This window comes from Amblyomma maculatum, chromosome 9 (genome assembly GCF_055883805.1).
Source record: "Amblyomma maculatum isolate TAMU_Amacu chromosome 9, ASM5588380v1, whole genome shotgun sequence".
Taxonomy (NCBI): domain Eukaryota; kingdom Metazoa; phylum Arthropoda; class Arachnida; order Ixodida; family Ixodidae; genus Amblyomma; species Amblyomma maculatum.
This window is the reverse complement of record NC_139352.1, coordinates 9,271,040-9,289,816: the sequence shown is the minus strand read 5'-3', so window position 1 is coordinate 9,289,816 and position 18,777 is coordinate 9,271,040. Positions and strand designations below refer to the sequence as shown.

The window sequence follows — 18,777 nt, the reverse complement described above, 5'->3', positions numbered from 1 at the left end:
CTGCTTATAAGTTGACCGATCCCCATGCCGCATAAGCACTAGAAATGAAATTCAGTGCCTAACATAATGAAGACAGAGAGGTCATTTATTTTGGAAGCAGTGTCTCGAATCTAGGTTTAAGGCCATTATGCTTCCAGATGACAGCATAACATAACCAGGTGCTAACTGTTATCCGAGTATAATATGCACCACTAAAATTATGTTGGAATGATAAGCATTGTTCCAACTTAGCAAGCTTGAACAGTAGCTGTAAACTTACGTGGGGAAAAAATAGTGTGTTCTATTTAAGCAGGGCAATGATGATACGAATTTTATGACATAATAAATGTTTTGAACGATCTCTTGGAATACTCTGTGGTAATGAAGAGAATGTCAGCATGCATCCAGAAGACTGTTTGAATGGCATTACAACTTCACACACATGACACTTAATACCATTTTTAGTGCATATGTGGCACAGGTACGAACTAAACCATTTTAGACATAAAATATAACCTTTAAATCTGCAACCTCACTGCGCAACCTAATTAAGAACTAAACATTCATAAGCCCCCCTCCACCTACAACAGTTAGGAAACAGCTATTTCATGAGCACTGATTCATATCTTCTATCATTCTGCCTTTTACTCAAACTCCACTTAAAGACTTGCATATTTAAGAGTAAAGTTCAAGGCTAAATACAAAGTCTCAAGTGAATGCTTTAATTCTATATTTCTGGGAGCATTAATCACCAAGCAACAGCGACCAAATGCTCCAATGCATTTCCCAAGCTGTAGACAAATGCTTTCAAAAATTGATTTCGAAGATAAATACACCTGATGCTCTGTGCCTAAATTTAACCACTGTAGCACGAATTGCTTTCACGTGCATCAATGCAGTTGATATTTCAGACTGCTGTCTTGATTTGATGCTACATGATGCTGACATAAAAGCTGCGCATTCTCAAACATCCTGTAGGGACCTACTGGGGCGGCTGGTGCTGTGGGGCTTCGAGGCCAGAAGGGTGAAAAAGTATGTCGCTAACACCAAACTAAATAACGCTTTCTAATGACATCAAATAAATTTAGCATGAAAAGTGTGTTTGTAAGTAAAGGTGTCATGTAAGTAATGATCTAAACTACAAAAGCATATCAGCAGAAAAACCTGATAATGGAACAAATTCATAATCATTGATCCTCTACTGCTGAAAGCACATATGCATTGTTCTCAGCTGCAGTGCTAAAAAAATTGATCTTTTGATAACCAAGACTCAAAAAAGCGGTGAAGCACTGTTTGCGCCATTAAAATTGGTGTTATGAATTGCACTTCTGGCAAGACCCAAATATGCAGATGAATACCTAGCATACTGTCATCAAGTAAATTTCCTGTCAGAGATCATGATAGATTAAAGATGTGAAAATGTGAGTCTAATTCTGATACCAAATTCTGCAAAAAATGTATTCCCAGCACTCGATGCCTGCAAAAAAATGTCAATTTAGCTGGAATGAAATAAAAAATCAAATCTGTGCATCATTTTTTCAGGGAGAATTTGGACAGACTGGACAACCAGGGGAGCCTGCTGTTCCTGGAGAGCCTGTAAGTGCAGCTGAATTTATATGCCGGCATAATTACATAGTTGCCAGAACAACATCCAGAAAAGGTGTTATGCTCACAGCAAAAGTTAAGTCCAACAAAGAAACAGGCATATTTATTAATTACAGCACTGGTGGCAAACTGCTTAACTAAGACATCTTTAAACCATAACGATCCCGCAAAACATTTCTAGGCATTCCAATGTTACATTTCATATGGTAGGAAGAACTATGCCTAGCAGATCCATCAGAAGAATTTAAGCCCTCAATTAATGCAGGCTGCAAAAAAAAAAAAAAAAAGAAAAGAAAGAAAGAAAGAAGAAAAGAAAAGCCAGCAAGACAAATGCACATTACCCAGGAAGCGAGTATGACCACTTGATAATGTCTGTGAATGACTCCTAGGGCCCTCGTGGTTATCCTGGACTAAAGGGGGAGCCTGGAGCTGATGGAATGAAGGTATGGCTCAGAATCCATTCTAAATGCAGTCTGTGTGTTTACATATTCAAAAAAAAATGGTGCACATAAAGGTTTTTTAAGCTTGGTAATAAAAGATCAAAACACATTCCCTGCCCTGTGTGAGCTGTGACATGAGTTAATTTATGCGTGCAGAAGTGAAACTCTTATGGAGGGCTAGTGATTCCGTCAATGAACTACTGTTTCATCAGCGAAGGTAGAAGAAAAGCCATCAATATGAATTATCGGTCATGACTAGGACAATGTCCCAATTAATCTACACTGATCAATTAACTTCAGGACAGTTTTGGCTAACTACCATACAAAGATGTTTTCCTTTTGTAATTTTACTTCAATTCCTTATGTCGTTACTATACTTCCGTGCTTTCTTTCTGTATTTGCCTTCACACTAAATGTTCTGTGTACCTTGCACGTTAACAAAATGAAGTTTCCAAGTCTGGGCATTCTGTCCTATCAAGAAACTCATCTCTTAGCCTTCTCTCTACCGAGAATGGAAACAGCTAGGTATTGTTGCTGCATTGTTGTACAAAGAAAGCTTTCTTGTTTTTATTTATGCTGGTGTTTATTTTCGTTTTCTTTGTGCTGACTCCCAAATGCTGCTTCTATGGTGTTCATAACAGCTACGCCACAGTGTTTTTTCAGCTTCAGCATACACTCGGACAAATTTTTCACACAGGGTGCCATGGGACCTATGGGACCAAGAGGATTTCCGGGACCCCCAGGCTTGCACGTAAGCTTCTCACTGACTGCAGGTTTAAACAGAAGCGTTAAAGGAGGCACAGTTCTGATTTTCTCGTTGAAATACCTGTGGAGAATAGAAGTGCATTCACAATGCAACTCTCTCATATATTTAATTTAATAAAAAAATATAGCGGCTGATAGAAGCACTATGCCGATTAATTTGTAATATTTGCCAAATATTTTTTTAAATCTGAAATTTTAAGATAGACGAACTTTCAATTCGTAACAAAGATGCATGTCCAAATGTGCCACCTGCACATGCTTTTAAAGGCCAAAAAATAGCCCCTCAAGCGCTAGCTGCATGAGACTGCCACATTACTTATAAGTGTTTAAAAATTTTTACATTTATGCATAAAATTTGCGTACACAGCCAACCTGAAGTGAAGGTTCTAAAGATATTCAAAGTAATTCCTTTAAGATTGTTCCAAAAATGTTCAGCTAAAATTTCGCTTAATCAGTCATTTCAATTCTCTCAGAAATTCATCAGTTCCTATTCGACTGAGTGCAGAATCTGACTGATAAGAAATGAAATTGCTTGAGTTCGCCAAGATTATCAAAGGTTGAACAGCTGGCATTGTTTCTATGCATGCATGCAGGGACCACCGGGACCACCAGGACCACAAGGGCATGATGGGACAGAGGTGACAATTGAGCGGGGAACGCCTGCCAAATATGAAGTCAAATGTCTTGTTTTATCATAACAAACTGGACATTTGACCAATGAAAATCTCACTGTTTCTCATCTTGACCACAGTTCAGATTTCTCGGCAAGGAGAATAAACTTATGAAAGACAAACTGTCTACACAACACCAAAGATGAATAGAATTGAACCTTGTTATAGTGACCTTGTCAAGAATCATAAAAATGTTTGATACAGACAAAAATTTGTTATATATCCATACTTGATCTATAAAGGTTCATTTGCAGCTAAGGTAGATGCAAAGATGTCATACTCATGTTCAGCTCAATTGCATGTATTAGCCTGCACAGAAAAGTTTGCAACTGGCAGCATATGAGAGACCACAGATTAACTATTGCAAAGCTATATTAGTACTTAATTTCCAGTACTGCTCAGCATTCACGAAAGTGCTTAAAGCTTGAGTCCGGCCAAAATACTGTCTCACAGTAGGACAATATTGTGTATGCTTTCCGGCAGTAAGAGTAGTGCCCCAATTATATATACTCATTTTGTACAATGCCTATATAAAAAAACAGATACTGAAATTTAGCAATAGGAGCACCATAAACTTGAAAACATTTTACTGAAGCTCATGTCAGCAAGTAAAAGAAAATCATGTAAAATGTAAGGCCACGAGTGAAAGAGGAAGTCAGATAAAGTCTGCGGTAACCACCGCACACATTTTATCCATGAGAGAAAGTAACCGACTGTTAAGGCTTTTCTGGTCAGCAAACAAAACATCGCCAAGAATTTCCATGCCTCTGGCTTGTTTGGTAAAATCAAATAGCAACACCTGATTCTGTTTTCTGTTCAGCGCAGTGATACGCATGCTGCATACTGTTGCCCATAGTTGGTAACTGCCGTTTCTTTAAGATGTACCCTACAATAGCACTAAACCAGACAGTGCACAAAAACGTTTGCAGCAATATTAGTGTTGCTTCTCCTCAGAACTGGTTTACTAGACTGGCATTGTACATGTATTGCAAGTGTTGTGTTCAGCGCGAGTATTACTGCTGTTCTTTTCTCCTACACGGCATTAAATATAGGGACCCAAGGGAGCCAAGGGTGATGAAGGACCACAGGGACCGGAGGGACCATCAGTAAAGCAAAAAATGATTACAAGCATGAAATATTTGCTCAGAAGTAATCAGCACACTAATGTGTACTAACATTAATAATCCTTTAACCATGTGGCTATTGGCACTGAGGTCATCTTACTAGTTTTCAGACATGCCGAATAGGGCTTGAAATGAGCGCAGCAGTAAAATGTGGATACGGGCTATTATGCCACACTCATTAAACAATTTTAGAACAAGAGCAGGCCACAAAACACAAAACCGGTAACTTCTATAGTTCAGTTCAGTTTAGTCGTTCACCCTAAGGACCATATCACACCACGCTTTCCGGTCTCTCACTATCTTCCTAACATCACATAACTTCATCTGCAGCGCCTCGAGGATGCCATCTAACCATTGCGTTCGCTGCCTACCCCTTCTCCGGTGACCCTCAACCTTTCCCAACATCAAATCTTTCTCCAGCGACTCCTCTCTTCTCATCAAATGACCAAAGTAGCTGAGATTTAACTTTAGAATTTGACACTCCAATGAGCAGTCAGGGTTTATGGTCGACAATATCGACTGATTTGACCTTCTGGCAGTCCAAGAAACTCTCGAGAGTCTCCGCCAGCACCACAATTCAAACGCGTCAATTCTTCGGCGGTCAGCCTTCTTCACAGTCCAACTCTCGCATCCATACATCACAACTGGAAAGACCATAGCACGAGTTATACGGATCTTGGTTCACAGTCTAATGTCTCTGCTCTTTACTAGGCAGTCAAGGCTAGCCATGGCTCTCTTTCCCAGAAGCAGGCGTCTCCTAATTTCATGGCTGCAGTCTCCTTCCGAGGTAATCTTGGCGCCCAAGAACAGAAAATCTGTCACAGCTTCCACTTCTTGTCCATTGATGCTCCAGGACTTGATAGGGCAAGACGCCATGATCTTCGTCTTTTTAATGTTCAGTTTAAGCCTAAACTTCTCACTCTTCTTGTACGCGCATCAGAAGTGCCTTGAGTTCCACTTCACTTTCTGCCATTAAAGTGGTATCATCTGCATATCTAAGGTTATTGATACATTTTCCAGCAATTTTCACTCCAGCTGAAGACTCGTCCAGACCGGCCTTCCTCATGATGCACTCAGCATATAGGTTAAATAGGCAGGGCGACAGTACGTAGCCTTGTCTCACTCCTTTCTCAATAGGAAACCAATCAGTAAGACGATGCCCAGTTCTGACAGTGGCCTCTTGCCCTTCATACAGGTTCCTGAGGAGACAGATGAGGTGAATTGAAACTCCCTTCTCTTGGAGAGCTTGCCACAATCTGCTGTGATCTACGCAGTCAAAAGCTTTTGCATAATCAATAAAGCAGAAGTAGATGGGTTTCTGGAACTCTCTTGCTTTTTCCATGATCCAGCGAAGGTTGGCAATCTGGTCTCTAATTCCTCTGCCCTTGCAAAACCCAGCTTGCACGTCCGGAAGCTCCCGATCCACATACTGCTGCAGCCTACCTTGGAGGATTTTCAACATCATTTTGCTAGCATACGAAATAAGCGCGATCGTGCGGTAGTTGGAATAATCTTTGGCACTGCCTTTCTTTGGAATGGCGTCCAATCCTGTGGCCACTGCAGGGTTGTCCAAATTTGCTGACATAATGTATACAGAACGTTAACAGTGTCATGGTTGAGGTTTTGAAGCAACTCAGCTGGAATGCCATCAATTCCGCTAGCTTTGTTCTTAGCAAGGCTGGCTAAGGCCCATTCATCTTCATTCTTCAGGATGTCCGGCTCGAGATCAGAAATCACAACTGTCTTATGTTGGGTTTGGACATCCGGGTCCTTCTTGTACAGTTCTTCTATGTATTCCTGCCACCTCTTCTTTATCTCTGAGGCTTCAGTGAGGTCCCTGCCTCGTTTGTCCTTTATCACGCCCAGCTTAGCACAGAAGCTTCCTTTGATATCTTTGATTGTCTTATACAGAGCTCTTGTGTTATAACAGCCTGACAAAAACATGCCCTCGTCAAAGATTGCAGAGAAAAGAAAACTAATTGATGTTTCTGCGCCCATATGGGTGCTTTGATCACAGTATAGTGAAAGACAGGAAGGTGCACTATATAGAGGCAATTTTTCATAGAGGGGAAAGGTGCACATCTCTGGGAAGGTTGCCTCATGTCCAGTTTTTGTCAAGTCAGTATGAACTTCACTTGTCAGACGGGATTCCGTCTAACCCTGGATTTCAGTAACTTCTGTGTTAACCGATACTGTTTATAAAAACATCATTAACACATACTGCACAATACTGTACTGTACTGTGCAATATGAATCACCAGACAAGGTTTGCATATTCCAATGCACTAACATGTTACCACGGGGCTGACGTTGGCACATTCCACATTTCATCATTTTGAACTATATGCCAGCTTCATCACAAGAATGAATTGAATTTTTAAGTTTTTCATATATACACTTCTGCCTGCAGCCTAAATGCTACCCTGAGAGAGCCTAGCATGCACTAGCAATGGCCTAACACAAGCCTAATGCACATGGTAACAAGGTAACATGTCACCAAAGCATGTGCCAATACTGTCATCTGTCACGCAGGTGAAATAGGCTTGCTTACAAAGCTTTTTCACTGACTCCATTCTTTGTGCAGAAGCTCTCAAGAACAAAAATAGTGCTTTCCAAACCGAGAAATTCTTAAATATGCAAAATAACAAGAACTTGACCAGTATGCATCGACAAGTCTGGAAACACAACACAACTGACATGTATAGAGGAGAGACCTGCATGTTCACGGCAGTGAATGCAAAGCTTGTATGAAGTCCCGGTATCAATAACTTGCAGCATGGATGAGCAGTTCGCATTACCACGTTTGAAAAACAACTCAAAACCATCAGAAAGCAACCAATGCATCCACAGGGTGAAATCGGTCTACCAGGAAAAGAAGGCCCCATCGGCAAGCCAGGCCCTAAAGTAAGAGCTCCTCCATAAACATCACGGAGATTTGAGAATTTAAAACGAATTATACGATGCAGCCTTCACTTTTTTTTTTTTCTACTACACTGCTGTGAATACCTTATTTCAGCACTTGCAGCTCATTTTGTTTAAAGGGTAAAACAGGATTACAACACATCTCTTGTATCTCACATGAAAACCGAACAAGGAGAGGAACATCATGTGTAGAGTACATATTCAGTGCCCCGAAGTTGTGTATGTGTAATCTAACCTTACCCACACATTACCCATAGCCATTTGGAGGTGCCTTGGAACCAATGATTCCACATAGTTTTAATAGTTTTGAAATGTCTTTTACAAATCTGCATCACTAATCAAGTATACATTACTACGCAAGCAACTACATGCTGCATGGTCAGATAATGATCTAACGAGAATTCATACACAATACACTATGTTTCACTACAAATGGGCTTTTATGCTGTATACAAGCATGAGTCCCAATATTCTAGTTATATTTGTCTTGCAACACTTGCTATTTTAATGTACACTCAATATAAATATATATCTAATAACTTTTGGTAGCAATTAAAATGAAAACTGGACCCTACTTCTTCCTTTTTTTTCAAGGGCAACTTTGGTGACAAGGGCCTGCGGGGCCCAGAAGGTCCAAGGGGACTTCCAGGCCCACAGGTAAATCTGCTCTCAAAATATTCCATGTCCCGGCCTGCAAGAACCCTTACATCCGCATGCCTGTTGGTATTAGTACTGACAGCTGATACTGCGACTGAGCAAGGCAAAAGTGAGATAACAAATATAAGGACATAAGAAATGACACTAGCGACAAGGCCTCACCATGACAAAAGCCCAGCTATACTCCAAATGCCAAATGCGCATTAAGTAAAGCTTTGGTTCTTAATAGCATTCATCAGCTTGCTTGTTGTACTTAAAAAAATTTAGGCAAAGGTTTAACCCTCCTAAGCCTAAGTAACCAAATCAAAAGTGCCGGCACGTTTCGCTTAATCCACCTCTCTTCGTCTTGGCAGCCTCTCGGCAAGCTATATCCACTGGATTATCGTAAGCATTGTAGAGCTATGTAGGAGGGTTTTTGTGTGGGCAAGACTTTGGCGGCGCTGTAAAAGAGGAACTAGTTGATATATAGAAAAATAATGGTATCATCGGATAAAGATCATCGAAAGATGTGCGAGTGACAAAATAGCTGGTGTGGGTTAATTAGGTAATTAATTAGAGATAATTAAGTGGTTTACAGGAAAGGCCCAGTATCTGTCACTCTCGGAATCCCACTGACGCATCTCATAGACAATGCAGCAACACTTAGGCTTATGCATTTCTTCACTGCACATTCTGCAGTGATCTCGGAAAAATTTTTTTCATGGTGGAATTGCAAGGTACCCATGTATTGTGCAAAGTGGGTGAACATATAAAACCCCAGGTGGTAGAATTTATTCTAAAGCCCTCCACTGTGATGTGCGTTATAGCCCATGTCGCCTTGGAACGTTAAATCCCACATACCATACGACTTAAAAATACATTGCAGAAAAAGCATATTAATTCCTACGACGTCCTAATTTAAAGCATAAAGCCTAGTAATGCATTTTTGGCCCAGCTATATTGCTTTATCTTTTTTAACATCAAAAAAGATGCATTCAAAAGTCAAGCTTACTGATGTTACAGGGACCTCCTGGAACACCTGGAAACCCTGGACCCCCAGGACTGCCCGGACTTATGGGACCCAGGGGTCCTCAGGTTAGTCTTCAGTAAACAGTGTGTAGGAATTGATACAGTGAGGTTAAATACCAAGACTCTGCCACTATTTCAGCAGGTGGAATCCAAGATGTACCCTTCAGGATTGTTTACAAATTTAAATGCCACATAGAAAGCACGCATGGCAAAGATAGATTTGTCCAAATTCATCTTTAGGTAGCATGACCACTAATATCTGTTTTCCATCTCATATTCTTCTATCACATTTTTTCCTTACGGTATACAAGAAAAGGGGGCAGGAAAAAAACAGACATTTCATGATAAACACAAGGTACTGCGCACACACACAAACAAGGATGAGAAGGGTTCATAACAAGTGCAGACTCACAACTGACTTTTATTGAAAAGCAGATGCATCTTTTATAGTTTCAAATTGTCATATCAAAGACTATGCGCACTCCAAAAACCTGCCTTCATTTGGATACAAGTTATTTGATGGGTCACTTACACAAACATTTCCTTTTTTTCTTATAAAAAATGCCTCCGCAAGGTCCCATGCCACCTGGTCATGGCTTCTCCTCGAAACTTGCTTTCACCAACAAAGGCAGGCACAGCGTATCGGCGTCTAACATCTAGGCATGCGTCGCGGTGCAGGAGTACATTTGACAGAGTTGTCGACTTCAAAAAAGCTTGTGTTCTTTTGAATGACCATTTAAGCACTGGCCTGTCTGACCAATGTTACCTTCCACAGGTTAAGGGGACTTACTCGTTGGGCATCCGGCAAAAGCAGTGATGTTACGCTTCACGCAGTTCACCATACTCGTCCCTTAGAGCATGATCCAAGGGCACGATGAGGCCAACTTGCACATGCCAGAAAACACAACTGGCACACTGTAACAATTTTCCACATTATTTATAATTATGGAAACCCTGTGGACACAGCGTAGCACTGCTGGCCTCATTTTGTTAAAGAGCTACTATCCCGGCACATTCTAGATTTCAGTTTGTGCAGAAACACCTCTGCCATAACAAGAACAATGAAAATAAGAAAACCAGCTTTCAACATCATTACGACCTCATTGTGCAGACTCTCAAGCACTAGGCGTGCGCAAGGCTTAGACAAGGCACCCTGTAAGCAGAATCTCCCAAAATTTTATACCTAAAAAAGAAAGGGAATACTTGTGTAAATGTACCCTTCTCGACATTGTTTGTATGTGCTCAGTACTGTTTATCATGACTGTAAACCTCCGCCAACAACACACTCTCTCAAGACGTTTCAGTTCATGTCCAGAAGCGTAAATCTAGAGCCACTGAATGAAGATGATGTATGTTTCGCTGTGCCTTTGAAACCCTTTATTTTCACTGTAGAGAAATCATGCATAATATGCTCAACCATTGCTTTCTTTTATATGTACAGGGCTTATGTGCGTTTGCTAAAGTTTCCACTAAAAGCAGTTTAGCCATATCAACAGCCCTGTCGTTTCTATTTGCTTCTTTTCAATTAAGGGACAAGAAGGACCTCGCGGGCAACCCGGTGAAAAGGTAAGGGCACGCGCTTTGTTACCCAAAAAACATTTCGCACTCCGAAAAGGGATGAATTCCATCTAAATTCCCAGCAATGTGTTGTGATGTGTGAATTGAATGACCCTCTTTTTTTATAGGGTGAATGTATTTACCAAGCCAAAGAAGAATACCTGGTGGCACCAAGCAGGCAGGTTAGTACAACACTTCGGCACAAATGAACTCTTTTGTTGCTTTCGCGATCTCTTCCAATGTCTATACGCTGTTGCATATTTCACTGCCTTCTACTCAAGACATTTGTGAATAAAAACTGTTTCTCAATGCCACAGCTCAGTTGCTGCAGTTTCGTGACTGCTAATTTACATGCCACACAATTTTCAATCCGACCAAGTTCAAGTTTTCCTTTCACATTGTTTGGGGTACTTATTCTTGATTTTGTAACCCCTTCAGATGCCATTTCTGTTTCCACTAAAAATAAATATTTTCCCACCTGAACAGTGCATTCAGGCCCCAGGCCATAAAAAATATTGGAGCCCGCTTACGCTTCGTATTTAAGGGTTCAACGCGATAGCCTTATCAGGCCCCATGCATAGCCTTCTCATGCTCTTCAGCCTCATGACGACATACTCCTCATGATACACTACCCTTTTTTTGGTATTTAGTGCAAGGTGAAAGTTCACTCCTGCCTTGACACCAGCCATCATTGGGATAGCCTCCATTTGGTTATTTCTTCCTACTTAAAGTCTGTAGTCTTTTTTTCTATGCTTTCCTTAAACCCCAATGCTTTGAAGACAATGAATGTATGTATAAGGCTTTCAATCAGGCGGCAGCTCGCGCCATCTGTTGCGGCAGCACTGTACAATTGAATGAACTTTCGAGTGAGTGCTGCATCGCGTGTAAGCAAAGAGGAAATGTTCTTGCTTAACTATTACTTCCGTAATTAGTTTCTTTCTAAGCACCTAAACATTAGCTGACAGTTATAAGGTAATGCATACAATAGGTCCCCCTTTATTCGGAAAGAAGCAATGCGGTTCTGTGACAGAATGGTTGCGTGTTTGCCTCGCCTCGCACTGTGAAGGAACCGTGTTCGAGTCCACAGGTTTCTGCAAAACTTTTACTGTTTCTTTAGTTTCTTCTGATTTTCACATTACAACCACAACAACGACACCGGCTTTCCTGCGACAAAAGGCCCTTAGCACTATTGCGTTAAGAAAGACAAACTGCTAGTTATCCAGAACAAATACCAGCAACAAGCTTTTTGCATAGATGAGCGAAATTTCATACAAAGTGTCACAATGTATGGAAATAGCAACATCAAAATTCAACCGCTAATCAAGTATGCACCCTAAAGATCTATTAAGGTATGTACTTGCACGAAGAAGACTGGACACAATGAAGAAGCATATAAGACATGTACAGAGCACACGCACATCTTCATCTTTTGAGTTCTGTGATTGTTCTCACTGGTATAAATGTAGCTGCCTTCTATAAAATAAACCAGCTGGAAGATGTGCTCTGTACTTATCATATGTGCTTTTTCATTGTCTTCTGTCTTCTTCGCGTAAGTAAATATCTGATTAAAGATGAAAACTATCTCATCCTAAATATTGTGAGGATAATTTCTATTTCGGAGGTAGACATTTACACATATGACATTGCTAAAAGAAAAAAATTAGTGTTGCTACATGTGGTGAAATATGCCAGAATGTGGATGTGGTACCTTACAGCGTTTGTTATGTGGCATAAAAAAAAAAACACATGATTTGTGATATAGAAGATGCGAAATCCACCAGAAGCAATGACATCACTGCTAGCGGCAGCATAGCCTCAGAAAAAGTTGTAAGCTCACGTTGTGCACAATTGAGCATGTCGCGGCCTGTTCTTTGAATGTATTCACATGTAGCCCGCATACTATTTATTTTATGACAGGGCACAGTAGGCAGCAAAAGAAAAAAAAAAAAAAAGAAAAGCACTTTTATCTATCAGCCCCTTTTTTACTTGTATGGTAATCAACAAAGTATTTCTATGCAATGCATAGAATTGAACCTTTGTTAAGGAACTCAGCCGCATCATTATTGTTCTTTTGCAGGGGGCAACAGGAGCTATGGGACCACCAGGACTGGTAACGTGCAAAAGCTACTGCTTGTAATGCCTAAGTAGTCTTGCTATAACAAATTTTTAGCTCACAAAACTGCACATTCATGCATATGAATTTATGCAGCTTGCCAGAATATGACAGTGTGGCATAATGAGTAAAACCTTTTTGCAGTGCAGTTGAATATAGTGCATATTCTGCTGCACTCACTGTTCTTTACCCACTAAAAAAATTTAAGGCATTCAGAGTGAACAAAGTGGTATGCCCGCATACCACCTCTTTAATAATTTATCATGCTGTGTTTCATATATACTAAGTGATGCCAATACCGTTCTGCTGGCAGTAACAGGAATCATGAGGGAGGTTTGCCAAAATATGCACTCACACGTCCATACAGGATATTCTTGCTACTAATTATGCTCTCATCGCCCTCACTTGCAGTAGCAGCCCAGTGACAAAAATTCCAGGAAGAATTAACACACTGAAAAAAAGACACTGGAAAGGGAAATAATGCGGAAAAGATTAAAAGATCAAGAACAGCTTAAATTCTGCGGAAAGAGAAATAGACAATTGATAATATTTAGCTCAAAGAGAAAAAGCGGAGCTCAGGTCTGCTGGAGCAACAAAGTTTACACCAAGAGTAACTATACACACCACTGGGCAAGGCCTCCCTCCTGAAATGGAGTCACTTAGTCTGATGACGATGATGGTGATAATGACTATGAGGAATACTGCCGAACCGACAACAATGTACCCAGCCCGGTGAGCGAGGTGCACCAGGAGACCGTGGCCCAGCTGGTGCTCCAGGCCAAGTAGGCATGCCGGGACCAGCAGGATCACCGGGCTTGCCAGGAACACCAGGCACCAGGGGTCAGCCAGGAATGCCGGGTCTACCTGGGCCTCCGGTCAGACAAGCGCTTATTCCTTCCACAATTTTTTAGCCTCATCCCTTGAAAAACATTCCGCAGCTGTGTTCCTTCAAATCATGGTAGACTGGTTGGTCCCAAATCTAATGCTGTCGCAGACTATCATGTCCCTAGGGCATTGCAAAAATGAGTAACTTAGTATTTTGAAAGTTACAGAGCACATCATCAAGAGCTGAAAAAACGGTTTCTATGTACCACTTCCATTTGCATGTCTCTGTGCTCCTGCTAAGGAAGAAACTCTAATTTGGAATAAACTCTGTGTAACTTTGTGATAGGTCAGGTTAGCATGATGGTAACTTTTAGCATTTTAGACTTGATTAGCAGGAAATAAATTTTCTTTCTTAGCATAGCATATCACAATAAATCGAATTTTAGTATCGGGAAACACTCCACTTTGAAGTATGCATGGGCTAAACAGACTTTTTCGCTCAGATTCAATCGGTTGTACTCAAGAGGCGAGGCAGATTATGCTCTAGAGCTAAATGTTAGATCGCAGGACAAAGTTAGTGCAGCCTTTTTTTCAGATGGAACAATGATAGGCAATGTGAGGTTAAACAAACCCTTCAGCATGAATTAAGATCAGATAATGTTAGATTATGTGAAAAGACATCAAGCACATTAAATGAATGCATGCTATGCAAACAAGGAAATGTTCAGGTCTAGATTATATGCAGAAGTCAAACCTGGCTCAGAAAGATAGGGATAAGTACACTAGGGTGAAATTAAACCATAGATTGGATGAAATTGACCTGAATATATAGATTCAGGTCAGATAAGCTTAAGTGAAATGAAAATATGTCAAATAGGACGTCCCATTCTTCAGTTCGCAACAATTGCCTAAAAGATGCTTAACTGAGAGTACAACTGCTGACTGCAAGCACAACGACCATACCTGTCACAATTCTGAACGTCTTCCTTGCGTTAACTTGCTTTTTTTTTTGTTTACATTGAAGGGTCGCGGCTTTACAGAGGAAGAAGTGAGAGAATTGTGTTCAGCTGTGCTTCGAGGTAAGCTTTTTCTTGCTGGCCGCATTTTTGCCAATTAAGTTTGTACGTATTAAATTTTAGCTCTCAGTAACCATGCCCTGGATTAGCTATTGCTGAAAAAACATTGATGACATATGGACCTTTTCAGTTAGTGGTCGCTGGGCGCCGCCATATTGCTCACTAGACTGCATTTTGCGCTTGTCGCTAGCATGGTGGAAGCAGCAGCGGAACCGGGTTTTCAGCGCAAAATTCAGTCCAGCAAATACTATGGCAGCGCCCAGGGACCACTTATTGAGAAGGTGTATACGAAATGCTAAGTTTTGTCTAAAATATTGCCAGTTCAGTTGTAGGTTTTCTGTATACAAACCGTTCATGTGAGCTAACATGAGCCAGGTAAAAAATAAGTAAATATCTCATATTATAAAAGTCATGATGACATATTACAGCATAAGATCATGATCATAATTTTGGCACTGCCTCAATAGCACAGTGCTATGATCATGATAAGCTACATTTATTTATGTATTCATTTATTTCTAAAACATTAAAGCTTTCTGAAAAGCAGTCACATCATGCAAGCTCACATGCTTAAGCATTTTTGTTGCAGATTGTTATTCCGCTTTTTTTTCTTATGTGTATAACCTGTTAATGTTAACGATTGTTTCATCCAGCTACACACTCCTAACAGCTTGCCGAGGTTACAACAGCTACCACGGTGCCACTTATTGAAGCAAATTTGTGAATATTAAGCTTGTGGCACTAAAGTCAGCAGTTTAGGACATTTAACTTGCCACATAACCTGCTGCTAAATCATTTCTAAATACTATCAGCCAACCTCAAGTTCGCAAGTTTTTGCTCATCCCCTTTTTTTCTAAACTGTATGCTAGGGAAACAGAAGTGTTTTGCAGACGTTCAGCACTGAGTGAAGCTCAAGAAATGGACATGAAAACCTGTGGCTAGCATCTCTCCACATCCCAAAGAGGCAATCAAAATAAGGGATTAATTTCTTGTCACTCAATGCAAGTGTATGGCTACAAAGAAAAGCTTTACACTTCTTATATATACTATGTTCCTGAAGTAAAGTTCAGCCTGGCTAGTCTGCTACCCCTTAGGCAGCAGACTATTCCCTCAATTAAACTTGGCAAGACCATTTTTATTTCAAATTACCGGCAAGGAGAAGACTGAAATATTTGTGATGGGGTAGTGAAAAGGAAAGGAAAAAAAATGTGGGATAAGCACATTGTCCCATAAATTTTGCTCTTTGTAAAGATCCCATCTCCTTACCTTGCTTTCTGAAGTTTCCTTTGTAGCCATACGTCTGTGCTAGGGTGGATCCCATCTTCTTGCCCTGTTTTCATAAGTTTCCTTTGTAGCCGTGTATCTGCACTTGGGTGGACGCTAATAAGTAATCATTCCCGTATTTCAATTTTACTCCACCTGTGGATTTTCCTAAACTACTGGATGAAAGAAACAGTTCGTGTCCAAGCTTAAGATTCTAAGACCATGAGCACGTTTTATCATGGGCGTCTTTGTGTGGTACTGTGTGAACGTTCCACTGGCTCTCCCTTCATGTTGACTGTACTGTGCAACGTGCAGAGCAGTTGAGTGAACTGACGAGCAAGATGCGTGGTCCCCCTGGTCCTCCAGGGAGAGGGAAGCCAGGAAAGCCAGGGCCCCCCGGACCCCAGGGGTCACCAGGTAGTACACCCACTCTTACACACGGGGCCCATTTAAGGGGACACTGACCACTCACTTATTGTTCTCAGGCAAAATACTTTTTGGCTACAGTGATATCCGGCTGGAAACAGAAGATGCATTTATTGCCGAAAAAAATTAAATTTAAAAAAAAGAACACCTTTTCCTCCAATAGTGCAATTCAAACTTGTGACATCAAGGGTAAATAAAATATTTTGTGATTGCCTTTGGGAACTAAATGAAAGCAGAGCTCTGGCTTGGGGCTCAAAGAACAAAAACTGCTTTCACACACCAAACTTTGCTAGCAAGAACAACCACTGGTAATAATACCTGCTGCGTTTCATATTTTACGTTTTCTAGCTTCCAAAGGCTTAATTTCCAGTGAAAGTAGCATCTCAAAGATCAAAATACGGCAATAAAATGACTCAATCAAACACTAATTTGTCTTCAAAGCTCTTTTAAAGGCCACATGTGTAAACTGGCAAGCACCTATGTCGCAAATACTTGACTGGCCAAAATTAAGGATATCTCAAAAGTATCCCATGTTGAGAGATCAACACTGCACCAAATGCATGTTTATGGCCAAAAATCTGTCACAGTGGCAAGCAAACGAACAAATAAAAAAAAAATTTTAGTTAGCATATGTAAGTGCCACTTCTACCGTATTAGAATAGGAGTGTGACAAAAACTGCAGCACACTCCTTCCCAATATGTGCAACCAATTAGTCTCATTTAAAGCATTGCTGAAAATTATTACTGTACCAGTTCACTAAACAGCTAGGTTGACAATGAAAATGTCTGCCCACGTTGATAGCTCCGACCATGCTGATTATGCACATATGAATATGGTTTGGTTTGTGGGGTTTAACATCCCAAAGCCTCTCAGGCTATGAGAGATGCCATAGTGGAGGACTCCGGAAATATCGACCACCTGGGGTTCTCTAACGTACACTGACATCGCACAGCACACGAACGTCAATCCGTTTCGCCTCCATCGAAATGCAGCCGTCAAGGCCGGGATTCGATTGCTTCCTTGGGCACAGTATTCGAGCACCATAACCACGGCACCACCCCGGCGGATCATATGAATATAGTACGCCCAAAAAATAAGACTCAGGTATGCAAGGAAATTGAAAATAGTTATGATTTCTCAGAAATATTTTTGGCATGTAGCAAAAATACAGCGGAACCCTTTTATAGTAAACTCACTGGGACCATCAAAAATTTTTACTATATCAGGATCATCACTATATCAGTTGTTAATAATGACATGGTCCTGAGGATGCTGTCTGGTAATTAAATGGCTACTTACTGAACACCTCTTGCTGCTTAATAAAAAAAAAACTAAAATGCCTTCCATTTCTTTCTTATTGTCTCTTTCTGCCATTTCCTTTTGTTTTTCAGTTACAGGATTTTTTGTTTACATTTTTTGGAAGTACCTCTTGAGCATGAGGGCAACATGGCTACGAATAAAACGAAGTTCGATTTCATGTGAAAACTAAAGCCTTTCGTGAACATGGCATCATATTCTGCTGTTTTTATCTTTTAAAAAGCAATAGATGAGAAATGCATGGGGCAGTTAAGCGCTGTAAAACTGCACACGCCGCTCTTCCACTTCTTGCCATCGCTGCTTCATGCTGTACAGTGTTACGAATGTTAGACCGTACCTTCCTTTCCCTATTTCTCACTGTACTTTTACTCTTTTACTTCCTAAACAGACCGCGCCACCTTGTTTCCATGCTTGTAGACAGCTTCACTTTTTTTTTCCTACACGCTAAATGCTTTCCCTCACGGCTGAAAGACCTACGTAAAGTTGGCTTCTCCTGAGTGCTGCTAAGTTAATGGTAAAGACATTTTTTTAAAAAAAGCACTCGGTGTTGTATTTTTTTTCTTTAAATTTGCCTCACGATTCTAGGTAGCGGACGTGCAGTGATGTCATTTCGTGGGAAGTTGTCGCCGCGGCCGAATGCACTTTACTATAACCAAATTTTACCAACAACGTCTTTACTATCATGGGGGAAAAATGTACAGTCGTCTATAGAAGATGAACTGAAACTTAAGTTTCACTTTCCTATATCCGAGTTTACTATACCAGGGTTCTACTTACTTTCTAAGAACTTTAGATACAGTAAGGCCCTGATCAAAACGATCACAGATGGCATTGCAAGAGCCAGGCAGAAAATCTGCCAACACTTCCTTTCACAAAGCTCAAACCTTTATGTTAGGATAGCAACTGTGGCACATGCATGTGTTTAATGCACAGTGGAGCCAAGCTGAAAAGCCTGCCGAAAGCACATGCAGAATTGGAAAAATCACTGACTGGACTGGCAGAAAGCACACACACTAAGCACTACACTC

General features: G+C 40.7%; 1 protein-coding gene across 1 annotated transcript in view; it reads left to right on the top strand.

The window, feature by feature from the left end:
* The window catches only part of LOC146178222 (uncharacterized), a 70,175-nt gene that overhangs the window by 45,688 nt on the left and 5,710 nt on the right, over nt 1-18,777 (top strand). Inside the window, exons 24-36 of the mRNA XM_084579654.1 lie at nt 958-1,011; nt 1,522-1,575; nt 1,974-2,027; nt 2,722-2,775; nt 3,383-3,427; nt 8,101-8,163; nt 9,166-9,237; nt 10,702-10,737; nt 10,857-10,910; nt 12,806-12,838; nt 13,570-13,716; nt 14,691-14,745; nt 16,321-16,422. Coding sequence (XP_084435780.1) covers nt 958-1,011; nt 1,522-1,575; nt 1,974-2,027; nt 2,722-2,775; nt 3,383-3,427; nt 8,101-8,163; nt 9,166-9,237; nt 10,702-10,737; nt 10,857-10,910; nt 12,806-12,838; nt 13,570-13,716; nt 14,691-14,745; nt 16,321-16,422 — 823 coding nt within the window. The remainder of the gene's footprint in view (nt 1-957; nt 1,012-1,521; nt 1,576-1,973; nt 2,028-2,721; nt 2,776-3,382; nt 3,428-8,100; nt 8,164-9,165; nt 9,238-10,701; nt 10,738-10,856; nt 10,911-12,805; nt 12,839-13,569; nt 13,717-14,690; nt 14,746-16,320; nt 16,423-18,777) is intronic.